General features: G+C 40.4%; 1 protein-coding gene across 8 annotated transcripts in view; it reads left to right on the top strand.

The window, feature by feature from the left end:
- Positions 1 to 26,144, top strand: part of DST (dystonin) — a 414,275-nt gene that overhangs the window by 296,404 nt on the left and 91,727 nt on the right. For all 8 annotated transcript variants that reach the window (XM_084889121.1, XM_084889116.1, XM_084889120.1 and 5 more), the window contains 12 exons: positions 3,432 to 3,555; positions 6,444 to 6,652; positions 7,280 to 7,597; positions 8,505 to 8,671; positions 10,252 to 10,408; positions 11,319 to 11,445; positions 13,960 to 14,016; positions 14,593 to 14,834; positions 15,900 to 16,029; positions 19,301 to 19,500; positions 21,057 to 21,552; positions 23,415 to 24,886. In XM_084889121.1, the coding sequence (XP_084745247.1) occupies positions 3,432 to 3,555; positions 6,444 to 6,652; positions 7,280 to 7,597; positions 8,505 to 8,671; positions 10,252 to 10,408; positions 11,319 to 11,445; positions 13,960 to 14,016; positions 14,593 to 14,834; positions 15,900 to 16,029; positions 19,301 to 19,500; positions 21,057 to 21,552; positions 23,415 to 24,886 (3,699 nt within the window). The remainder of the gene's footprint in view (positions 1 to 3,431; positions 3,556 to 6,443; positions 6,653 to 7,279; positions 7,598 to 8,504; positions 8,672 to 10,251; positions 10,409 to 11,318; positions 11,446 to 13,959; positions 14,017 to 14,592; positions 14,835 to 15,899; positions 16,030 to 19,300; positions 19,501 to 21,056; positions 21,553 to 23,414; positions 24,887 to 26,144) is intronic.

Here is a 26,144-nt window from a genome sequence, read left to right as displayed (position 1 = left end):
ACAACCTCCCATGATCCCTCCTCCCCCTGGCTGGCCAGCCCAGATTGGCCCAGTGGGGACTGGACAAGACAGCCCCGATTTGCTCTGATTGACAGCCAGGCCTAGGGAATCCACCTATGCATGAATTTGTGCATGAATTTGTGCATGAATTCGTGTACCGGGCCTCTAGATGTAAATAATGCTGCAGTGTACATAGGGGTGTTTATATCTTTTTGAATTAGCATTTTGGATTTCTTCATATTCCAGAAGTTTTTTTTATCAAGGCCTACTATATGCCAAGCACTTGGTCTAGGCATTGAAAACAGAAACCTGAGTAGGAAAAAAATGCCTAATTTTAGAGGACGTTATACTTTGCTAGAAGAGACAAATAAATACAACGATATTTACTAGGAATTTATGGGAGCTTCTGGGTGGAATACTTACAACTAGGATTGAGGAGAGTTAGGGAAGGCTTCCCAATGAATTTTAAATAGTGAATAAGAGTTCAGCTGAGAATGATGAGGGGTAGGTTGCTGGGAAGGTTGGTATGTAGAGATGCTAAGGTATCTAGGGTGAGCAAACAGCTATGAAATAGCTGTGTTGTAGGACATTTCTGGAACAGAAAATAGAGAAAAATGACATTGAAGATAGAATCAAGGAATAGCTTTCACTGGATCTTCAATAGCATGCTCAAGTTTTTGCCTTTTATTGTGAAGGCAATGGGGATCTACTGTAAGATTTTAAAGAGGGGAGTGATATACATAGATATGTATTTTCCACAAAACACATTGGGGGTCTATAGCAGTGAAGACATTGGATGCTTTTTCCAATTAAGCAAGAGATTATCTTACAGTGTTCCAGAAATACAGAGCAGAAATCTGATTTTATTTAAAAAAGAAAAAGATACACACATATATTTTAAGCAGGTAAAATTGTTAGGTCTTGATGGTTGATTTGCATGTGGGAAGGAGGATTGAGAGTCGCGGAGGATCCTCAAATTTATTACCTGGGTAATAAGATGCAAACCCAGGAGGAAATACAGGTGTAGAGAATGAGATAATGGGTTCAGATTGAGCTTTTTGAATTTGAGGTGATGGTTTACACCCAGATGGAAACATTCAAGAGGCTGTTGGAAACCTGGGCCCATGGCCAGGGATGAGTTCATCTACAGTCCGACATATGGGATTCGAAATCCAAATGTGAGACTGGAAGAGGAGCTTGAGAACCTCAAGTGGAATTAAAGCCAAGCATGGGGCTGGGTGGCCAGGCAGCCCATTAGACAGAGGTGTTAGGAAGGCAGGGCCAGACTTCTGGCAGACTTACCTATGGTTTCCATCTCTGTCTCTTTCCTCCTCATTCTTGCTGTTGAAATGCATCTGCTCGCTCAGAGAACTCCAGGGACCTCTAGTCAACAAATGAAAAGTTGCATTATCCTTTTGAAGCAGTTGGCAGTTCACCGCTGCCACTCTCTCTTCTTTTAAACTCTGGGGACAGAAATACTCTGGGCTCCCTTCCCTGTCCCTGATGATGTTTGTCCACCTCTTTCCCCCTCCTTACCACTTACACCTAAATATGCTCCATGATGCTGCATGGCCCTTCTCTGGTGTTTCTGTGCTTTCTCCTTTCACAGTCTCATCATGGGTCCTGACCTCCAGTGCTTCAGGGCTAGGTCTAGCCTGAGTTCAGAGCCTCCTCTGTTCCCAGCTGTGCTGTTTCTTTCTACGTGAGTGTCCTAACAGCGCTTGGCAGCCGCAAATTCCCAACAGATGCTCCTTTGCGCCTAAACATTTTTGCTTATGAATCCCATTAATTACCTGGTCTTAGAACCTTGGGGTACTTCTCTCCTCCAGCTCACCTCTTGTCCCGTGCACCTGTCCTCTCAAGCAGTGATTCCAGGGGCACATTCTGTGATGATGAGAATGTCCCATGATCTGCTCTGTCCCACACGGTAATCACCAGTCCCCCCTAGCTACTTAGAGCTTTGGATGTGGCTAGTACAGCTGAGAAACTGAGTTTTAAATTTCACTTGCTTGCAATCGATTTCAATGTAAAAGCCACTTGTAGGGAGCAGCTACCATATTGGTGAGCGCAGCGTTAGATGATCGATTACCACGTCCTGTGGACTCCTCCCGGCTCCGAAACCAATTCTGCTTGCCCAGCTCAGACAGGCACTCTCCGCCTCAGGACTGCTGACCTTGTCTTAACCAGTATCCCTGCTACATTTCTCTCCCATCGAATGTTCCCGCACAGTGTCACCAACATAGCCTTCCTTCCATAAGACAGCTCTGAGCATGCCAACCCCTTACTCAAAAGCCCTGTTGCTTCAGGATAAAAGGCAAACTCCTCAGCCTGACGCTGGAGACCTTTCAGTCCTATTGCTAGTTATTCAGCTGCACACATTTACAGACTGGATGGGACCCTCATTTTCCCCTCGGACGCTTCGGTTGCCATCTTTGTTCATTCTGCAGGGAAATGTCCTCCCTCTCCTCTTCTGTCTGCCCACACCCACCCTTTCTCCAGGACCATCTCAGTGCCTCTCTCCAGTGACGACTCCTCTCAGCTTCTGGTAGAACTTTTTTTTACTCCCCTTAGGCACTTTCCACTCCTTGCCTTAGACTAGAAGATCCCTGTGGGGGAGCTTCATGTCTGTTTGATTTCTGTGTTTTTCACAAAATGTAGCAAGATCTTCTTGAATATGTTAGATGTTAAGTGACCTTTATTGAATTAACAGAAAGTAATATGACTCCGTAGTGACTTAGGATCTGCTTCAAATAAAAGCCCTTAATTATTGTATTTTTAAGTAGAGTAGAAATGGTCCCAAAGGCCGAGACCGGTTTGGCTCAATGGATAGAGCGTCGGCTTGGGGACTGAAGGGACCCGGGTTCGATTCCGGTCAAGGGCATGTACCTTGGTTGCGGGCATATCCCCAGTAGGGGGTGTGCAAGAGGCAGCTGATCGATGACTCTCTCTCATCGATGTTTCTAGCTTTCTATCTCTCTCCCTTCCTCTCTGTACAAAATCAATAAAATATATTTAAAAAAAAAGAAAAGAAAAGAAATGGTCCCAAAGGTTTTCTGTTGTTTGTTTTTATATTTTTTATTCCTGGTGGTGGTGGTGGTGGGGGGCGGGGGGTGCGGGTACTGTACAAAGCAGAGAAGTGGGAGTTGTGGAGCTGAGGCTGAGGGTCACAGGTTCAGGAATCAGGCCAATTAGCATGAACATATGCTCCAGGGTTTATTTCAAAAGGCTGAATTTGTATTTCCCCAACTGGCTGATGCTTTTGCTAGCGCCGCTTTATAGCTGGCTTTATTCTAAGAATTCTGGACTAAGTTTATAATGATGAAAAGTTGACTCTGTCCAATTTACCTTTATCTTACTGTTAGTCACTTTTTTGTTCACATTGGAAATCTATTGTTCAGTCCTGAGTGTAATCGAAGCATTTGATCCTTCAGGCTCTGCAAGGACAGATATCAAGCCAGCAGGTGGCTGTAGAGAAACTGAAGAAAACAGCTGAAGTGCTTTTAGATGCCAGGGGATCTCTACTTCCAGCCAGGAATGACATCCAGAAGACCCTGGGTGAGTGCTGCTTCCCTTGTTTCCTCTCAGGCACACTCTCAGAGAAGGGGTTCTGACAGACAGGCAGAAGAGGCTCATAGTGTCTGTTGTCATTCCCGCCCTTTCCCTGTGAAATAATGTTTCTCTCTCTGGTGAGAATATTCCTTCTTTGGCAGGAATATTATAGTCTGGAAATGGGAGCTGTGTAGTTTGAGAAGAATGTATTTCGATTTTAATTTTATATGTAGTCAGTGTAACAGGAACTTCTTACCTGATAATCACCACAGAAAGTAGAAGTTCCCAAGATGGGATTGGGCAGAGCTAGACTCTCAACCTGTGGCTACAACAGACTCTTGGGGAATCTGACTCTACCAAAGGCAGGAGCATGGCTTTAAGAGGTTGAGAGACCAGCAGATGATTAGGTAAATGTTTCCTCTCCCAAAGAGCACCTGAATTAAAATCTGAATAGAAATTTTAGCCAAAGAGAAGGAAGAAACATTGCTCTTCTAAAACCACTGTATAGACAGGAAAACTATTTTTTCTTTCTTACAGACATCCAAACTCTTTTGATCTTGTATCCCATCAAATGATTTTTTTTAATATTGATATACACCCTTATATATGCATATATGTTGATAAATTATATACACATATTACTATTGTATCCTATCACATGTACTATATTTATAAAACACAAAAATATAAAAATTTAAAGTACAAGACAAAAATCTGAATGGGAGTCCTTTTTCCTATATCCCAGTGCACTGCTATAAGGATTTGGGCATAGATACCGAGAGGAGAAAGAAAGACTGTATTATATGTACTTCCGTTACTTTTAAGGGGGTCGTTTTGACGTTTTTTCCCCGATTGTTAATCATACATAATTTCACTTATATTTGTTTCCAATCCATATGTTACCTTATTTTAAGACTTTAAAACTTCTCTCTGAAAAAATATTTTTTTAGGAATATATGTAAGTACAGGGTGGGGCAAAAGTAGACTTACGGTTGTTCATATGAAAAATAAGTAACAAATAATAAAAGAATAAACTGTTTCCTGTACTCACAGCTATAAACCTATTTTTGCCCCATTCTGCATATTTAAGATTTAGAGGAGTTTCTAAGAAAATCAAAAATTTTTAAATTACTTAAAAAATAAAAAATTTTGGTACATGTTGTTCTGTACCTTTTTCTAAAATAATTTTTAATTACTAAAAATCAAGAATTTACTTCAGTGACAGTGACATTTTATCACTAAGAAGTTCAAAAACAGCAGTCAGGCTGAAATTGTATTAACCTTATTAGGATAGCTGTTTGTTCCAGAAATCACCTGCCATAACTGAACAGGTAGCTGATGGTACCCTGCTGATGCACAGAGCTGCCCAATCACGGCCTGTGGTTCAGAACATTGGCTCTTGTGACTATCAAATGAAGGCTTATGCTTAACCTGTTGCTTTTTTTTTTTTTTTTTCCTGCTGGTGGCACCTCGGTGCTCATAAAATGCCATGCCTTTCCCCCATCAACATTATCAGGGGGAGAATCTTCATTGCCCTTCAGTGACAGGAGCCATTTTCTCTTTAAAAATCATCTTAAAGTTTCAATTCAGTGAAAATTTGTCAAACTGTGTTCTCATGCTATAACATTAGAACAATTAAAAAGAAATTTTGTTTATATGGATATGTTCCCCAGGCCAGCTACAAGCGTGTAAGGGATTTCATTTTTATAGAGATATTTCAGTTCCAAATTTTCTTCTCCTGAAGCATTCTATAGTATATCAGACTAAAACATTTGGAAATAATTGAAAGACTTTTCAAATTGTTGGGAAATTAAGTGATAACGTTAACAACTAACAAAAGGTTGTTTCAGAGAGAGAGAGAGAGAGAGAGAGAGAGAGAGAGAGAGAGAGATATTAAAAATTGTCTTTGGAACTTCTCATTGGCCTGCAGTATAGAATGGAAGGTGTGAAAATGTAGAGCTTTACATGCAAGTAAAAATTAGACCAGAAAGGTGTTTTTGTGTTTGTTCTTTAGCATCTTGGGTTGTTAGACTTGAAAGTAAAATTAACCTTATCTGAGATAGATTAACTGTTAATCTTGTTTATTTTCCCCTTTTGCCTGGAATTAAACTTTATTTTAGAAGCATAATCTCACCCTTCTCTATTTTTAGTGCATTTTCATTGTTGTATGTTTTCTCAATACATTTGCAGTTAATTTCTGTGCCTTTGAGTACTGTGCTTAGGATGATGATGGGGAGTGGCAGGTATGGAGTGAAGAGGCGTCAATAAGGGGGAGAAGGGGACATCTACTTTCAAAAATAAAGATGAATTTTTAAAACATTATACATGTGAGCAAGAGGGAGTGGGAGGGATTTTTTATACATAAAGGTTAATTCTTTTTATAAAAAAAGGTAAATTTTCATTGAGAATAGCTTTGTATGCGTGTCAGCTTTTCCCTCCCATATAGTTATCAATAAGTATGGCTAATTTGACATGCCACGTTGAAAACGTGTATTTACTCCAAAGATTTGTTGGTTAGATTGCTTTCATCTCTCCAGGGCAACTCAAATGTTTCTGTATCCAACAATGTTTTTTCCCAATGTGGATGATACACATATTTACTATTTTAAAAAGTATTGGTTTTTCATTCTCCACTGTGATCTTTCTTTTCTTTTTTAATGTTTTAGATGGTGCCCTAATTGCGCATTATGAATTTATCATTGAAACTTTTTTTCTCTTTCCAATTTTGAGGTGGACATTTTGTAATTTCACCTTAGTGTATTTTTGACAAGGAATAGGGCAAAGGTGACTTTTAAGTATTTAAAAGTCCCAAGAGATCGGATAATATTTCCCAAATATTATCCGATCTCTAGTCCCAAGAGATCGGATAATATTTCCCGATCTCTTGGGACTAGATGACATTGTTGGGAGATACGACGATCTGTCCAAGTGTGTGAACGAGCGGAATGAAAAGCTCCAGATAACCCTGACCCGCTCGCTGAGCGTGCAGGACGGCCTGGACGAGATGCTGGACTGGATGGCAGGTGTGGAGAGTTCTCTGAAGGATCAAGGCCAACTGCCCTTGAACTCTGCTGCTCTTCAGGATGTCATCAGCAAGCACATTGTAAGTTACCAGGAAAAAAGAAAATAAATAATACCACTTTAGGTTAAGAAAACACACAGATTAAACTCCCAAGATATGTAAATTTAAGGAGATAGAACAACAGACATTTTATGAATGTACCAGTACCTGTGGAAAGCAGTGCTTGCACAAAAGCAAATGTATAGAATGATTTTTTTCTATGGCGTAGGGGAAGAGTTTTTGTATCCTTGTTCATGAATAGAATTCACCGTAGAGGGCTTACACGTACATTGAGTCCTGTCTCATTTAGCCTTGCTTCATCCAGCTGCGCGTGAGGTTAATCAGATCAATCTTGTTGTTGTCCAGCCTCTTAAAAATTAGGACCGTGGATAATCCCCAGGCTCCATTAGATCCCAAGGGTTGCCGAGTGGCAGCCACCCCCTGCCTCTCGCAGGCCACTAGCCAGCTGTTCTCTCCTCTCCCTTGAAGAGATTTGGGACGGGATTCCTCAAGGGAGAGATCAGACATGTCAGTCAGTCCTCTCCGTTGCCCTTTCTTAGTCACAGTTTCTCCAAGCTAATGTTGTTATGGACAGTAATTTTTCGAGACTCCGGGACATTATTTGTAAGCATCCTTACAAAACATGTGCCCTGGTTGGATTCATTTCAGATGTTGGAACAGGACATTGCGAGTCGCCAGAGCAGCATGAATGCCATGAACGAGAAAGTGAAGAAATTCATGGAAACAACAGACCCATCTACTGCATCCTCGCTGCAAGCCAAAATGAAGGACTTGTCCGTTCGGTTTTTAGAAGCAAGTCGTACACACAAGGAGAAACTGGCCAGCATGGAGGAGCTGAAAACCAAAGTAGAACAGTTTGAGAGCCTCTCAGAAAAGCTTCAGACATTTTTGGAGACAAAAACTAGGGCTCTCACAGAAGCAGATGTGCCAGGAAAAGATGTTACAGAACTGTCTCAGTATATGCAGGTATGCCTTCCGTAGTATTCACAAGCTGATCAAGCAGAGTAACAATTAAGACAAGCGCATACGTTTACTGGCAGAATTATAATTCGCCGTCATCATTTCAGTTGCTGATGGATTCGTAAAGATCTCTGCTTCCCTCCTTTAAAAATCACAAACCCCAACATCTCCTTGAAGCCTTTGCTGGCTGCACTTTTCACATATCATAGGCAATATAAGCTTCTTTTTTAAAAAAAACATGCTTTGTTTTTAAATATGTATTTTTTATTGATTTCAGAGAGGAAGGGAGAGGGAGAAGGAGAGAGAGATAGAGACATCAATGGTGAGAGAGAATCACTGATCGGCTGCCTCCTGCATGCCTACTACTGGAAATTGAGCCTGAAATACTGGCATGTGCCCTTGACCAGAATTTAATCTGGAACCCTTCAGTCTGAAGGCTAACATCACTCTATCCAAACCGGCTATGGCTAAAAACATGTTTTTGAAATTGATTTCAGAGAGAAAGGGAGAGGGAGAGAGAGATGGAAACATCCGTGATGAGAGAGAATCACTGATCAGCTGCCTCCTGCACGCCCCCTATGGGAGATCATGTGCCCTGACTGGGAATTGAACCGTGACCTCTTGGTTCATAGGTCTATGCTCAACCACTGAGCCAAGCTGGCTCGGCAATATAAGTTTCTTATGTGCAGCACTCACAAAGGGACAGATGTAAAGAGTGCCTTTTTAAATTAAATGAAGCTTACTGTGTTCCTCTTTACACAGCCTGCTCACATGCTTATTTATATTTAGAGTACTGACTACAGGGCAGGATTATTCTCATGTGAGATGCGTGTCCCATGCATACCTCTTGATGGAATGTCTTTTGAAGATTTAGCAACATCTTACATTAATTGACTATCTGAATGCTTTGTAGGAATCAACTTCTGAATTCTTAGAACACAAAAAAGATCTTGAAGTTTTGCAGAGTCTCTTAAAGGACATATCCAACCATGGCTTACCAGGTGATAAGGCCCTGGTGTTTGAAAAAACAAATAATTTGTCAAAGAAATTCAAAGAAATGGAGGATACCATCAAAGAAAAGTAAGCATCACTTAAGAAGCTGGATTTTATTCTGCATGATACTAATTAGAATACATTATTTATATTTACTTATATAGAAACTTGAAACAATTTTGAAAACTTGTGCATAAGCATCAACTTTATAAGTGCTTTTACATTAATATTTTTTTCAATTAAAATTAAATGTATTTTTGTTAAAATATTTAGGAGGGAAACTCAAGACTTCTTACATAAAACTGGAGAGCACTAATGTAAGGAAAATGTGGTGGTAGTGTATTACTGAAATAACCTTAACTCATGATAGTGTCTGAACCCTTTGGCTAACACCATCTTTTATTTGCAAAGGCAGAAATAACCTTGAAAAATAGCCCATGGCTCATTGCTTTCTGGGCTCAATTCAGAAGCTGGCTTTTTTTTTTTTTTTTTTTTTTAAATAACAGTTTACTTTCTTAGGAGTCATAGCTAATACATGACTCTATGAACAAACAAGATAAGAAACAATAAAAGGAACCTAAGTTGAGCTACAAAGCTGTGTAGAGATAAGCCTTGTGACTGCACTTTTATATTTCTGATCTCATGCTAGTTTCGAGTACATAGTACATCTGGTTTTGCTAACATTTATACAGAAGACCCCCCCCCCCAAAAGAAAAGAACTATTTCTCTTTCAAGTATTTGTTATTTCTTCCTAATCTCTACTTAAAACTTTTGACTGTTTGTCTGAACTACTCAGAGAGCTATATTTTCCACCTTGTCATATCACATCTAATTCACATATTACACAGAAGAAACAGTCTTATTTTCTTAGGTAAACTCTAGGTTGTTCCTTTAAAATGGATTCAGTTTTAAAACCATGTAGTCATCAGTAATTCGTCCAGCTGGAGTAGACTTTTATCTGCCAATATTCCACACACTCGCACATGTGCACATGTTACCCGCATGTTGTCCATGTTCCAAATGGAACTGTCTTCACAGCTGTTCATGTGCTAGGCATGGGCCCTCCCTCCGAGGTGCTGAGGTACAGAAAGATCCATATAGTTAACCGTGGAACTTCCAGAATCTCTGTAGGGGAGGCACCCCTTAAAACTTTTTAGTCACTAGGTCTCTTTTGGTGACTCAACTATGTGTGTTCTAAGGCACCTGCTTTTAGCCATCCAGTAAAGTGCCTGTAGTATGGTGTAGAAACCACTAGGTGGCGGTGCATTTCCCCTCATGTCTATGATGTGTAAATGTTTCCCTCTGGCCGTAAAAGCACCATATTAAGTGGACAGATCAAAGCTCATTGAATCTAAATAATGTTAAAGCTGTTTATATAGCTTTAGAGAGCTTATGTAGCCTTATAGAGCGGCTTTACATATGGGTTACAGATTTCTTTACTTCTCCTCACTTTATCTATGGACTCTGCCTTTGAGAAATAGACAAAGAGATTTCACTTCCCACCGATAACCTTTTCCTCCTGTATCAAATGGTTAGAGCGTATGTGGGGGAAGATTTTTTTTTCTTTATAGTAAGTCCAATGTGAGAATGATTATGTATTAATAATTAGCTCTTTGGAGTATGCACTCTCCATGGCTTAAATTCCTCAAATGGTTTCTGTTACGTAGAAAAGAAGCTGTGTCTTCTTGTCAAGGACAGATGGATGCCTTCCAAGTCCTGGTTCAGTCATTAAAGTCCTGGATCAAAGAAACAACCGAAAGAGTTCCCGTCGTGCAGCCTTCCTTTGGTGCAGAGGATTTAGAAAAATCTTTGGAAGAAACTAAGGTGAATCATTGAATCAAATACTAATTTCTCATTTGCCTGTGTCAGTAATTAGAGGTTAAGATTAATAGTGGTTTCCTTTTATTTAGCATCACGTAAGTTAGAGCCTCATGTACGTACAACATATTTTGGTGATATTTGGAAATCAGTGAATGGGGTTAACCAATCCTTTTGAGGAATTAATTTGTGTTTTAAGAGATATATTAGTGAGTTGCTGGCTCTTAAGTACGGTATCTAAGTTTCCTTTTCTACCAAGACTTTGCTTAGTGCCAGCTATTTTTTTTACACCATTTCTCATAATGTGAAGTAAAAGAATCCCTCTTTCAGTCAACATTTTACTGTAGCTTGGAGATGTCACTATAACTAGTATTGGAAGGTAAACGTGATTTGAATCTCTAGTGCAAAGTGTACACGTTTTTTTTGTCATTTGGCTCATCATAACCTACGACCAGTTATGCCGATTTTTATATTCCAAATCTGTAGAGGTGCTGTTTTTTGTTTTGTTTTGTTTTTTTTTAATTCATTGAAATTTCGCTGATTAAAACTTGCTATCAAGTGGAATTCTGAATTCCCTTTAAAACTTTCTTCTTGTAGCTTGACGGTTACCTAGCATAGTTTCCCGTGCTTACAGTTGACAGTTTAGAACCTATGGCAGCAAGGAGTAGCTGGCTTCCACGGTGGCTGGGAGCAGAATGCAAGCTGGGGCCCGCTTCCCTCTCCCTGCTAACAGCGTTAACCGTCACCTGGGCTGTCGGAGCACGTAGGGATGGTGTCTTTTCCCTCCACCCACTCCCCCACGAATCAGGACCCACAATCATCATTGTGTTAAGACATGTTTAAAGAATTTGGATTATAATGTGTAACTTCGAAAATATTACAAAGACTGAAAAATAATGTGTTTTTATACCTCAAGAAATTACAAGAGAAGTGGAGTTTGAAAGCACCAGAGATTCAGAAAGTGAGTGACAGTGGGATTTCACTATGTAACCTCATAAGTGCCGTGACCACGCCTGCAAAGGCAATAGCAGCAGTTAAATCAGGTAGGTGCTTCATTGATGTTCATGGCAAACACCTTAAGAATTGGGCCTATGCGTGTGAATTTTATTTGTGTGTTACGTTTTAGATTTTAATGCATAAACTAATCTCAGAAATACAAAGGGAAAGTGACAAGAAAAATGGCATCTTAACCTCTATTAGAAGTTAAGTTTAATAGTGCCATAGAAAAGTATCTGTATGCATCACATTTCAAATCCCTCTATGTTTTATTTTATGAAAGACGGCAGCTAAAAGGTAGCCAAATTAATCTGTAAGAATAAGGAACAACATATTAGGGGAGTGGAAAGATCACATTTCAATTTGTTGGGTGTCTTTTTTTTTTTTTTTAACCTTAATTAATGGGGATGTTAAAATTCTCTTTGAAATAATGGATAAAGAAAGGAGCCTGGTCTCCTGGGAGAGAAGTGAGGGAAGGAAGCAGGTTCTTTTCTGTAGAGTGGACCTTTCATTCTATTCCCATCTGCTTTTCTTCCTTCCACCATTCCCAAAGAAAGCCGGTATGTAATAGTTGAACCAGTATATCCAAATCACAACCTTTTCCATTCTCCTCAATAGAAAGGGAGACTCACGGATGAATAGTGTCTCTAAAATTAATTTATGTTGTGGGAATAGTTTTTAATTTAATATCGGGTTTTCTTTGTAAGACAGAATAGACAGAAGGCAGATCACATATCTTGAGTTTCTGAGAGTTTCTGTGGTTTATCTGTCCTGCCCAGCCCCCAGCTGTCCCCATTGTGAGGGACAATTCAGCTGGGCCTCTCAACCAAGCATTTATTCCGCTCTATTAATCCCATTTCAGGGAACCCTCATATTATATATGGAGTGATGATCTCCCCTTTCTCTCCCAATCAGACTTCTTGAAATGTCAAGTTTATTTTTAAGAAAAGGAATTCAATTGTGTTAGTTCTTTATGCTCACTTTATATTAGCAATAGTAAAAAAAAAAAATTTTTTTTTCCTATTCTTGATAACTACTACACATAGTAGGAATAAATCTTGAGCACTTCCATCTGAAATGCCTTTTTGTGTGATTTTTTTAAAAAGGGACAACATTTAGGTGAAGACTCAGATATTTAAATGTTTCTGTTTGTTTGGACTCCTCTCATGTGGTTAGTTTTGGGATATGTCTTCTGTGTTTTGGGTAGGTAGCCAATGCATACGTGAATGAGAAAGTCTAATTATTTGTTTAACGTTTTGATGATGAAAAAGGTACCAGTGCTACATGCTTATATAATTAAAGAGAAGTAATAATTACTGCTCACCGAGCCATGTCTATTTGGTAGGCAATAGGTTTACTATGTTGAATTCTTACAGTGGTCTCACCAGATAGGTATTATGGTCCCCACCAGGGTGGTGACGTGGTGATTAATTTGCCCTGTCACACAGCCATAATTAGGGGACTGGGATTAAAATTCAGGTGAGTTGAAAGCCAGAGCCCAAGGACTCAGAGCCACTGTGCTCTCCCCTCTCTCTGTTGACATAATGTGAGTTTAGTAATAGGGTTTTTTGTGTGTTTTTTTTACTTTTTTCTATCATGTCTTTTTACATCATTCTGCCTCTATTCAATGCATGCGAACACTAAATACCTGCATCAGACAATTTTCAGTTCCTTAAGTGAGGCAGACATTCTTTTTGTCCGTCAATTGTGTGTGCTTTGTGCACACATATTGAGCGACTTCTGAGCTTCAGAGATTTTATCATTTGTCATTAAAGTAACTTTACCAACAAAGGAACTTTATCACAAAATTGTATTATTATAAGTGTATATTTAATGAGTAACGTATAGTAGTATACTCAAAATTTACTGAAACTAATGTTTAAGATGATCATGTTACCATTGTAGGAATACATTTTGTATAGAAGACAGGGTATGGCTTGATCTTTACACTTTGGTTATTCAATTTTGAAATTGAATCATACAGGGTGTCCCAAAATATGGGTACACACTTTGAATGACTATAAAGTCATTATTTATTAACATGTAGTTAATTTTCAAAATTTAAAAGAATCTACAGTAATGAGTAATTTTTTTGGTCAATGCCTATTTTCAAATTGATGACCCTTCTGGTCCAGGCACTGCTGATAGCATGAACCAATGGAATCACAAACATCAAGAATCATTTCGTTCAGTATTTATGCATCCAAATTCATCCACTGTTGCTGGTTTTGTACCATAAACTTTATCTTTTATGCATTCCTCTAAAAAATAGTCTAGCAGCACTTCAGGATATTTTTCTTTAATCAAAGTTTAATCTGGCTTCACCTGTTATTTCAAATCAGTTAAACCTGAAACTGAGTGAAAATTAAGTGACCTATCAGCTGTTAAAGTGTGTAACATTTTTTTGTGGGGGGGTTACCTATATTTTACATTTTTAAGTAGTAATAAAATGTTTAAACAATTATTGCTTACAGGGGTTTGATTTAATGTCATTTACTATTAATGTATAGAAATACTATTGAAATTTATGACAAGTGACTTCAGTGTTAATATTTTTGCAGGTGGAGTTATATTAAATGGTGAAGGGACTGATACCCAAGAAATTTTGGCAAATAAAGGTGAATAGTAACTCTTGAGTGCTTATTAATTAAAATAAATGGGTCTTCTTTTTTTAGAGGAGATATTTTTAGAAGTATACAGTAGTTATATTGACATTTCAAACTTGAGTTAAAATGTCGCATTCACTATAAACATCATACTTATATGACATCCTATGCAATTTTGTTCATCTGAAATTAGTGAAATCCGGCAGTTTAGTTTGGCATTTGGTTATTTTCCTTCTTTAGGTTAATTTGTGCTATTTTGCCACTTGACATATTACTTAAGCTACTTCCTTGAGTTTGATGCCTGAATAATTAATAAGTAATATTTCATGGTTTTGGTTTTTTATTCTATTTAAAATATCTGTTTAATTCCACTTGTATTATGTAATATCCCTAAATTATTTGTCACTAAATAGCATAATAAGATTATCTAACCTTTTACTTCTAAAATTCTATCACTTGATCATAATAGGCTTAATATTAACAAAGTAGAGGGGAATATCATATAAAGCCAACATTTCTTTCTAGAGCTCTTCTCTAAACATCTTGAAAACGAGTCCTAAAAACGGAATATTTTTTTCTTATTCTTAGGATTAACATCTATTAAAAAAGACATGACAGACATAAGCCACAGTTATGAAGATCTTGGCCTCCTACTTAAGGACAAAATAGCCGAACTGAGTACTAAAATCACCAAATTGCAGAAGGCTCAGGAAGAATCAAGTGCAATGATGCAGTGGTTACAGAAGATGAACAAAACTGCAGCAAAATGGCATCAGGCACCTACACCTACAGATACCGAAGCCGTGAAGACCCAAGTTGAGCAGAATAAGGTATGTGCTGGAGACTTCCTAAAGACACGAAAGAGAACAGACTGGTGTTCAGAAGTGAGCCCTGGTGCTCAGGAGGCCTGTTCTGATTTCTTGCTCCATAAACTTCAGCAAATAATTGGCCAGCTTTGTTTAAGGTGCCTTTACGTAGAGATTGATTACACCAATCACCTATTTTTGCACACAGACATTATAAAGATGAGTGAACCTTTGGGTATAAGCAATGTTGCCACCTTTAAATCAGTTTAAGTCTGGGATTTTAACCCGTCAGCTATTGGGAAAGATTTATGTAAGGGCTAAGTGTATTAGGGATCTGTTCTGTCTAGTATGAAATAGGGGAGCTCATGCTTCCCCATTCATTCATAGACAGTATTTCTTTCTACAACTGTCCATACTGGGAAAAGCGTTTTACAGTGAGGCAATGATGGCAAAAATGTCTACAAACTCTAACCTATATTTGAACTCTATATTGTATTGTCCAGAAAAATGCTTATTCACTAGCACATTCTCAAATCTGGCAGTCTCTGTCACCAGATGTTTGATTCATCCGATAAGGATTTTATTTTATTTATTTTTTATTGAATTTATTGGGGTGACATTGGTTCACAAAACCATACAGGTTTCAACAAAACATCATCTGCACACTGTATCGTGTACCCATCACCCCAAGCAAAGTCTCTCCCCGACCACATTTCCTGCCCTTTGCCCACCTCCACCTGTGATTATCTTATTAATTTCAATCTTTCTGATGTCACCTTCCTTTTTCCCCAAAAGGAGTTGTTTCAGAAAAATATGAAAATCTTACTAGGTAATGGGGATGAGTCGTTATCTCTGTAACGATAGCATTTCTCTTTGGGATTCTTTTGTCAGACCATTGGAGACTAGTAGGAGCAGGAAAGGAAAGACCCTGTTGAATCCAGGTCCTCACCCACTTCAGCATTTCACAGTGGAATTTCTCCTCTTTTGGTCATGCTAGAGAAAATGTTCCCTATTGTAATTGTGTTCTTGTCTTTTGATGTAGTAGACGTACTTTAATGCAATTACTTAATTTTTTCCCCTCCTTCTTAGTCATTTGAGGCAGAACTGAAACAGAATGTAAACAAGGTGCAGGAGTTGAAAGACAAATTGACAGAGCTGCTGGAGGAGAACCCAGACACTCCTGAGGCCTCCAAATGGAAACAGATGTTGACAGAAATAGGTATGTTATGTTACACTGACTCCATGAACAGAAGCTCAGTCTTACCCCTCCACCCCCCAATCCTAATCTTTATCAAAAAACATTTATCCAACAGCCTCACTTATTTGACAGTTTCACAGTCTATTTTTGCGTATGTAAAAGTGTCATTCCAAATTAAATTGTGCTAACTTGGCATTATTTTATCTGGTGGGTCTCTCTTGGATTTTTGCTAAACACGGTGATTAAATTTATTTTTATGAAGAAGGTAGACACTAGTTAATAACATGCTGTGTGTTGAATAACATGTTTTCATTATTGCTTATTTGTTACTAGATTTTTGGTGCTTCTAATTGTTTATGCTGTATTATATTTTAATTTAAATGTTCCTTTTAGTTTATTTGTCTGAAAAAAAGGTAGGCTCCCTTTTCTTCCCCGGGGTTCCCTTTGGGACTCCCACATTATGCTCTTGTTCTCTTTCCCAACCAGCATGAAAAAGGAGCTCCCCACAGAAGTCTCATGGTTTGGCCTCCAGAGTTATCCTCCCCTATCCTCCAGAGTTGTCCTGCCCCTATATAAACTCTTTCTCCTAGGTGAAGAATCTTCACAAGCCTAATTATCTTATCACCCCTGTTCATTATAACAATATGGAAAACGAGTGTAAGACAATGATACCAGCTTTCCCACTGCATTGAATCGCTTTTCAGAATTAAGTGAGTTAGTGTGTGTACAGCACAGATGAAGAGTACCTGACACATAGTGCTGTGTGTTTGCTTTGATGATAAGTACTATCATTTTACTTTCCATCATCCCATTATCTTTATCTAAAGATTAGACTCAGATATGCTGTGATATAGTTAGAAATCTGTAAGTGTGTTTTCATTATCCTAAGGGACCTTAATGTTCAACCGTGTATTGAATCCAACCATAGAGTCCTGTTGCCCTATAATGAACTGTCCCTAATTCAGTGGCTCTCACCTGGGATATCAAAGCTACTTGGGGGAATATTATTACGATTTTACAATAGGGGTGGAGTGAAGAATGTGTATTTCAAAAAAGTTTCCTGATAAGATTTAGATATTTCTTCCTCTCAATTTATTGTTTTAATTGCATTACTATTTTGTCCGATTATGTGACTACAAAGTGCCCTATAGAATGGTGCCATTAGACAGGATTTTGGGGAGGGGTCTATTAAAATCAGGCCTTTAGTATATGGTATGTTAGGTGAGAAAATCCATCAAATCAACCAATTCTGTCCCTCAGTGAATGTTTATTGAGGGACTATTGTGTTCCAGTGCTGGTCAATAACTTGGCTTCAGGAGCAGGCCATCAGGAGCAGTTGGGCGAGGGGGGGAGGGGGTTGGGACAGGAACAGGAAACAGTTTCCTAACAGAGGGTAAAATCCAGAGGCGTGGGAAGCAAGGGTCGACCTGGAATACATGGAGAGGAGGTAGAGTATGCCAGAATGGGCCTGTGTGAGTAGAAGCCAGTTTGGTGATATTGGTTAAGATCAGCAGGGCTGGATCTGAGGATTCATCTTGAAGTGCAACCCCTCTAAGATTAGTAGACAAGGATCATTTTGTGGAAGAATGCCCTGAATGTCAAGCAGAGGTCTTCAGATTTTATCATCTGTGGTGAGGAGTTAATTATTCAAGCATTTTAGCCTAGGAAGTGACATATGTAAAAGTGATTTTTTTTTTTTTTTTTTTTTTTTTAGAGAGAGAGAGAGAAATTATTGTAGAACCAAATGCATTACAGCTGAGAAACACTAATGGCAGGGGAAATAGTTAGAAGACTGGTAGTCTAGATCAGTGGTCGGCAGACCCATTAGTCAACAGAGCCAAATATCAAACAGTACAACGATTGAAATTTCTTTTGAGAGCTGAAAACCGACTTCTGTGCATGGGCACAGAAGTTTCAATGGCACTGTACATGCGCGCCCACACATGGTATTTTGTGGAAGAGCCATACTCAAGGGGCCAAAGAGTCTCATGTGGCTCTCGGGCCTCAGTTTAGGTCATTTCAGAGGTTCTCATAGTATGTTCCTGGGAGCAGCAGCTGCAGCAGCACTCGGGAACAGGTTAGAAATGCAAAATTTCAGCCCCCACGTCAGACCTCCTGAATCAGAAATTCTGGGGGTGGGCCCAGCAACCTGTGGTAATCATCCTTCCAGGTGACTTTAATGCAGCTAAAATTTGAGAGACACTGGTCTCTAGGCAAACCATGGTGAGGACCAAAATGGAGTTAAGGCATTGGAAATGTAAAGGATGGGTTTGAGGTTTTAGGACAAACGATATAGGAGAGTCATAAAATAACATTCTGAATTATTGCATCTCAGGGACATGACAGAGAGAGAATAACCTTTGAAATAAATATAAAAGTCAGAAAAGTCCACAAATTTTGATAGGAGCATAGTGAGTTTTAAATTTTTTTTTAAATTAAATGCATTGGGGTGACATTGGTTAATGAGATTACATAGGTTTCAAATGTACAATTCTATGATACATCATCTGTATATTATATTGTTTGTTTATCACCACAGTCAAGTAATGAGGTTTTGGTGTTTTATTAATGTTGAGTTTAATGAGATTTCTTAGTGTACTTTTCAAGCATCTGGTTACTTACATGCAACTTGAATAGAAGAGGATGATTGAGTACAGATATAAAAATTTTAGGGTCACAGCACTGGCTGAGAAGCTGAGTTAGTGTCATCCCGATACGCCAAGGTTGCAGGTTTGATTGCCGCTGAGGGCATTTATAAGAGTCAACCAATGAATGCACAAATAAGTTGAACAACAAATTGACGTCTGTCTGTCTCTCTCTCTCTCTCTCTCTCTCTCTCTCTCATCAATAAATAAAATTTAAAATTTTTTAAAAATGGGAATCACTTGCCTAGAACTGATCATTGGAGATTTAATTATTAAATGAAAGAATTAATATCCACTGTTCTAGCAGGTCAGTTATAATTGGATTAACAGACTCTAGAGAACTTCTAGAAGGAATGAGGGAGCTCAAGATCTTGTTTGCTGTAAGGAATATTCCATATTCTGTGTTATCTTCTAACATCAGATTCACATTTACTTTCCTCTTACTTCAGTTCACAGACAACCATCAGGGCCATAAAATCTGTATCAATAAATGCAATTCTCTTAGCTTAGACTTTAATCAGCTCTGTAAGAAAAGTTACAAATGCAGAGTGATAGCTATTACATTTTGAGTCACATCCTGGAGTCTTCCTTGATATAATCATGTTAAATGTATAAGAACCAAACACCAGTTTTCTGTCTTCTTTCAGACTCTAAGTGGCAAGAACTCAATAAATTGACAGTTGATAGACAACAAAAACTGGAAGAATCCTCTAACAATCTAACTCAGTTCCAGACCGGGGAGGCTCAGTTAAAACAGTGGCTTGTGGAAAAAGAACTGATGATCAGTGTTCTTGGGCCCTTGTCCATTGACCCAAATATGCTGAACACACAAAAGCAGCAGGTGCAGGTGAGTATTACTTGACTTAACAAGACAAATGTTTTCATTACAAATAGATTAGCTTTGGAGAGTATGTGCTTTCAGGGCTGTGGAGTGTGTTTGTAATGTCTCCGATGCCCCTAAGATACCGTCCTGAGGTTAATGATAAACCCCAGAGGACGAAAGCTGTGAGGCATCCCAGAGTAGCCTACTGAGCCCAGGGGTGGGTTAAGACCCTTGATCATTTCATATGGATTATGGTTTGCCCAGACCCTGTTACAAAGGGCCATCTTTGAAGTGTTAATGTGATTGTATAAGTAATAACATTTTTTTATGAGAAGCTAGTAAATGCTTTTTATTGTTTAGAAATGCCTCCTTTGAGGTTTTGTTTATTTTGAGCATGATAATGAAACTTGTAAACTTCATGCAATACAGTCTTGCCGGGGATGGAGGTGTGGAGGGGGAGAAACTGAATAAGAGGAGAAAGAATAAGGGAAGCAGAGAGGGAACCTTGAAGCCTAGGGGGTTAGTTAGACTAGAATAATTATAAGTGAATAAATCCACAAGGGATAAAACATCCATGACATTTAAGTCGGCTGGAATCACAGAAGCTCTGTTGGGGTTGAGATTTCTGTACGGGTGAGGAGTGGTGTTAGAGCAGAGAGGCTGGCCCTGAACTTGAAAGATACAAATCCATGTACATCTACCATGTGAAGAGGATGGAAACAAAAGCTGTGCATAAACATTTAGGGAGAAGTAACAGCCCCCAATCCTGGGAGTCTCTCAGAGATAGATAAAATATTGTACTAAAGCACATGTGTCAAACACAAGGCCCGCGGGCCAAATCCAGCCTGCCAGGCCTTGCAATGTGGCCCGCACCGCGCTGTCATCACTGCACTCCGCTGTCAGTTTATGACATTGTCAGTTTATGACTGTTCAGTAAACCATTCGGCCCACGATTTAGGCTGGATTTTAGATTTTGGCCCCTTCTCTGATTGAGTTCGACACCCCTATTAACTAAAGAAAAATAAAATGTTTGGGTCTTCTCATTTTATGAGAGACCATTCTGAGCAACATGATTTAAAACCACGATTATAAAGACTGTCAATAAATCTTACGTTCAAAGAAACCTTTGTAAATCAATGCACCGTGAGTTAATCTAGTCTAACTCCCGTTGGTGTAAAATGCTGTAATTTTTTAAAATCCTACAAAGAGAAAAACAACAAATCTGGGTTAGTGCAGTGGGAACTTGTCCAATAGCAGTGTTTTCCTTTTATATGGAAATTCATACATGAATTTTTGTTCCTTTTGCCCAGACTGCTTAAAATATTTATCTGCCTTGTTTTCCCCTTTGGGGGAACTTATTTTGGTATCTCTGTGAAGTACCAGAGCTTTTTGGATTACTTTACTTTAAGGTAATGGCACTGCCCTCAAAATCAAAAGTAGGAAAGCAGTAGCTAAACCTCAAAAAGAAAAAACTAGAGAAGTAGCATTTCTGTCTCTTTAGAAACTTAGAGCTGTGTTTTCTGCATTTAATTATTCCATGACTTGAGTGTTTATTTACCCTCATTTCCTCTTTACCTTAGATTCTGCTGCAAGAGTTTGATACCCGGAAACCTCAGTATGAGCAGCTCACGGCAGCGGGCCAGGGCATCCTGAGCCGACCTGGTGAACACCCTGCTTTCCATGGGATCGTGAGAGAGCAGCTGGCGGCTGTGACCCAGAAATGGGACAGCCTCACAGGACAGTTGAGTGACAGATGTGACTGGATCGACCAAGCCATTGTCAAAAGCACCCGGTATCAAAGCCTGCTGAGAAGCCTTTCTGATAAACTGGGGGATTTGGACGACAAACTCAGCAGCAGTGTGGCCGTGAGCACGCACCCTGACGCTATGAGCCAGCAGTTGGAAACAGCCCAGAAAATGAAGCAGGAAATAGAGCAGGAGGTGAAGCAGATACAAGCGGCCCAGGCCCTCTGTGAGGAGCTGTCAGCGCTGGTTAAAGAGGAGTACCTGAAGGCAGAACTCAGTAGGCAGCTAGAAGGCATCTTAAAGTCATTCAAGGATATTGAACAGAGAGCAGGTTTGTCTCTCTTCTTCTCACACACCCATTTCCTGGAAATAGAGATCTTAGGTGGCCTATTCCCCAGCTATTGCCAGGAACCTGGGATCCTAGAGAGAATCTGTCCCCATCGGGAGCATGTGTGAAGAGAGGGCCGCGCACACGAGTGTGTGGAGAGCAGGTGTGTGCATGGACACACACAGTGAGGGTCGTTTCACACGGACAGTGGCGGGACAGTGTTGGCAAAATCCACCTAACGAAGGAAGGCCCGTTCACATTTCCTGTATTCCACTTTGATTTTTAAAAGACGTAAATATTGTTGCTGTGTGACACACCTGTGTCACCAGATACACAGATGAATCCCGTTACCGAAAAGGGGTTTCCTCGTTTTCTCATCAGCAGCTATTTTTGTCTGACTCTGTCAGACATCCACCTTCCCAGAGGAATGTGTGAAAGAGAAGCGTGGGGCTCTGCTTCCCTCTCCCCTCTTGTGGCCCCGATTCCGTGGCGTGGGGACCAGGGCTTGTCCCAGGCAGCAGCAGGGACGGCCTGGGATCAGAGGGGCCTGCCTGGGAAGAGCACACTCACCTGCTCTCTCTGTCCTGCCTGAAAAGTAATACGAGGCGTCTTGCAGCCGAGTAAAGACTCCATTCATACTTTTCAATTGGTTGGGTTTGTTTACTGATCACATCAGCGAGGCTTACTCATTTACTTACTCATTTATTTGATAATATTAGCTATTGAGATTATAATTATTACTGTGATGAACACTTTTATTTATTTATTTATTTATTTAAAAATATATTTTATTGATTTTTTTGCAGAGAGGAAGGGAGAGAGATAGAGAGCTAGAAACGTTGATGAGAGAGAAACATCGACCAGCTGCCTCGTACACACCCTCTACCGGGGATGTGCCCGCAACCAATATACATACCCTTGACCGGAATCGAACCTGAGACCTTTCAGTCCACAGACCGATGCTCTACCACTTAGCCAAACTGGTTTTGGCCACTTTTATTTATTTTTTAAAAATATATTTTATTGATTTTTTACAAAGAGGAAGAGAGAGGGATAGAGAGTTAGAAACATTGATGAGAGAGAGAAACCGATCAGCTGCCTCCTGCACATCTACCCCTGGGGATGTGCCTGCAACCAGGGTACATGCCCTGGACCGGAATCGAATCTGGGACCCTTGAGTCTGCAAGCCAGTACTCTACGCACTGAGCCAAACCGGTTAGGGCACGATGGACGTTTTTATAAATACAGTCATTAAGCTAAGAACTTATGTACTGTCCCTCAAGGGCCACAACAGCGTTTACGAATGTTGCCCATTTACATCTGGGGAAATGAGGCTTTGAGGTTTAATCCTTAGCCCAGGGTTCCCCAGGTCCGGAGAGGTTGAGGTGAGACTCAAACCCACGCTGTTCCTATGGGCTTCATTATATTGTCTCCATGATAACGTACAAGTCAGAGAAGTGAAGCAGTCATATTTGATAAGAGATGGATTCCTTATCAGCATTCTTGGAACTGTGAGCAGCTGTCACTTCCACTTCCTGGAATGGAGAGGACCTCGCAGAGCAGACAGCGCGTGACTGTCCTCTGCCTGTCCTCCACCACCCTGCACCTTTCCGCAGTGTCCCTGATTCCCATCATCTCCCCTCCTCACTCTGACTGTCTTGTTGTTGTTGTTGCCCCTACCTCTGGCTCCCTTTACCCCCTTTGCTGATAACTTGTGCTCACTTGTAGTTCTTATAGTCAGTGCAGAGAAAACGCTAGCTGTTAGACAGTCCTGTACACGTATTTGGTGATTTTCCTTTTTTGGCTTCTCATAGATTAAGTCAGCATTTTGATGTAAAATAACATGCCTGTCATTTCATTTTTAGAGAATCATGTCCAGCACCTTCAGTTAGCCTGTGCCAGCTCTCATCAGTTTCAGCAGATGTCTAGAGAGTTTCAGGCGTGGCTGGATACAAAGAAGGCGGAACTAAACAAGTCTCAGCCAATATCAGCTAAACTCGATGTCTTGGAGTCCTTAATGAAAGATCAGGAAGACTTTAATAAAACGTTGACTACTCAGTCTAGTATTTATGAAAAAGCCATTGCAGAAGGCGAGAAGCTGTTATTAGAAACACAAGGGTCTGAGAAGGCAGCCTTACAGTCACAACTGAACACAATTAAAACCCATTGGGATGAATTTAATAAGCAGGTGAAAGAAAGAGAAGACAAGGTAAAAGATTGCTTGGGGAAAGCCCTCAAGCATAAAGAACACGTGGAAACTCTCCGGCCCTGGATAGACAAATGTCAAAGCAACCTGGAGGAGATCAAGTTTTACCTGGATCCTGCTGAAACAGAGAAGTCTATTGCCAAGCTAAAGTCTCTGCAGAAGGAGATGGACCAACACTTCGGGATGGTGGAATTGCTGAACAACGCAGCTAACAGCTTGCTCAGTGTCTGTGAGACAGACAAAGAGGTGGTAACAGATGAGAACAAATCACTGAACCAGAAGGTAGACATGGTCACTGAACAACTTCACACTAAGAAATTCTCTCTGGAGAACATGGCCCAGAAGTTTAAAGAATTTCAAGAGGTGTCCAAAGAAGCGAAGAGGCAGCTCCAGTGTGCAAAGGAGCAGCTGGAGGTCCATGATTCTCTGGGACCCCAGGCTTACAGTAGCAAATACCTGACCATGCTGCAGACTCAGCAGAAATCACTCCAGGCCTTGAAGCAACAGGTAGATTTGGCCAAAGGCCTTGCACGGGACCTTGTGGCAGAGGCCTCCGACTCAAAGGGCGCCTCTGATGTTTTATTACAGGCAGAAACCGTAGCTCAAGAGCATAATGTCTTAAGTCAGCAGGTTGATGAGAAGTGTTCCTTCTTAGAAACCAAGCTTCAGGGCATTGGACATTTCCAGAATACCATCCGGGAAATGTTTTCCCAGTTTGCAGAGTTTGATGATGAACTGGACAGCATGGCCCCCGTGGGGAGAGATGTAGACACATTACAAAAGCAGAAGGAGGCTATTACGGCCTTCCTAAAGAAACTAGAAGCCCTCATAGCTAGCAACGACAATGCCAACAAAACCTGCAAGCTGATGCTGGCCACGGAAGAAACTTCTCCTGACCTTGTGGGAATCAAAAGGGACTTGGAGGCTCTGAGCAAACAGTGCAAGAAGTTGCTGGACCGAGCACAAGCCAGAGAAGAGCAGGTGGAAGGGACAATTGAGCGTCTCGGCGATTTCTACAGCAAATTGAAGGAATTCTCTACTCTGCTCCAGAAGGCCGAAGAACATGAGGAGTCTCAGGGCCCCGTTGCTATGGAAACAGAGACCATCAACCAGCAGCTTAATGTGTTCAAGGTAGGGAATTCTTCATTTTTACTGAGCACTTTTATTATTATAAGGCATTTCTCATTGCTATTGAAAGGAGATGGTCTCTCTTGTAGAACCTTCTCATGTGACTGCCACGCGGTGTGAGAGCATAAATGGGGTTATATCCAGGCCCATGGGGGAGGGGAGTTTCAAGCTTCCTGGGGGTTTGAGCCCTCATAGGATAAGGCCCGAGATGATACAAAGAGTTCAAAAGAGTGCGTGGAGCGTCCCAGCACGTTTCCAAGAAGCCTGAACCTGACATCATGGAGTCTGTTAATGATCTCATTCACGGCTGACATCTGGAGGGGCCAGAACTGTGTTTTGAACTCTGCTGCCGGGGCCATTCCTGTACATGAAAGCTTGTTCTCTTCGTGTTTGTCTCCCAGCATTTTCTTTAATGGTGAATTATAGGCTTTTCCTGCCCTTTCCTTTTTTTTTTTTTATGGTCTTCTTATCCTTCTTAATTGAATTTCATTTTGCAAACTTTTTTTTTTTTTTTTTTTTTTTACTTCCAAGAGTTCATGTTTTTAAAGAGTGGGGTTCCTTGCTGTAATCCTGGTTTTATAGAACAAACATCTTGGGTTCATTGCCCCCGCGGGTTAGGAGGAAACCATTCTTTGATTGGACAGTAGGCTCCTCGGAGCTGAGGAATGTCAGCCGCTTGGCAGCGCTCAGTGATGCTTGAGGAAGGGAACATGAGGTAAACATGGTCGGCCGGGTGCGGTGTCACAAGAGTGGGCCTCATTTATGGTAGGAAGCACAGAAGTGGCATCTCACCAGGGGGCAAAGCTACGTTCCTCCCAGCACGGAGAAGGTCTGAAATAGCAAGCGTTTGCTGCTTGGGACTTCTGAATTTGTGCTGTGGGCACATGCCCTGTCCTATTGATGAGGCATGTCTTACTTTCCAGTAGAGACTAGGGTGGGGATAAGCCCCGCCATTAGCACATAAAGGGTAAAATAAGACCAAATAAAGACAATTTGCAAAGCCTGAATTGTTTCCCATGAGAAGTGAATGCAAATGATGTGGACTTCCAAATTCTGTGCTGTTATATTTGACACAGTGTTTCCCTTGCTCATCCTTAATAACAGTATCAAGGTGACTGAGTTTTGAAAACTTCAGAATAACTTCATTTTCTCCTTTTCCTCTTCTTTCTCCTCCTACTTTCTTCTCTTCCTCCTCCTCCTTCCTCTTCCTCCTCCTCCTCCTCCTCCTCCTCCTCCTCCTCCTCCTCCTCCTCACTTCCCC

Source organism: Pipistrellus hanaki (genome assembly GCF_964339955.1).
Source record: "Pipistrellus hanaki genome assembly, chromosome: 7".
NCBI classification, from domain to species: Eukaryota; Metazoa; Chordata; class Mammalia; order Chiroptera; family Vespertilionidae; genus Pipistrellus; species Pipistrellus hanaki.
Note: the sequence above shows the minus strand (reverse complement) of the source record. Positions and strands in the feature narration are given on the sequence as shown.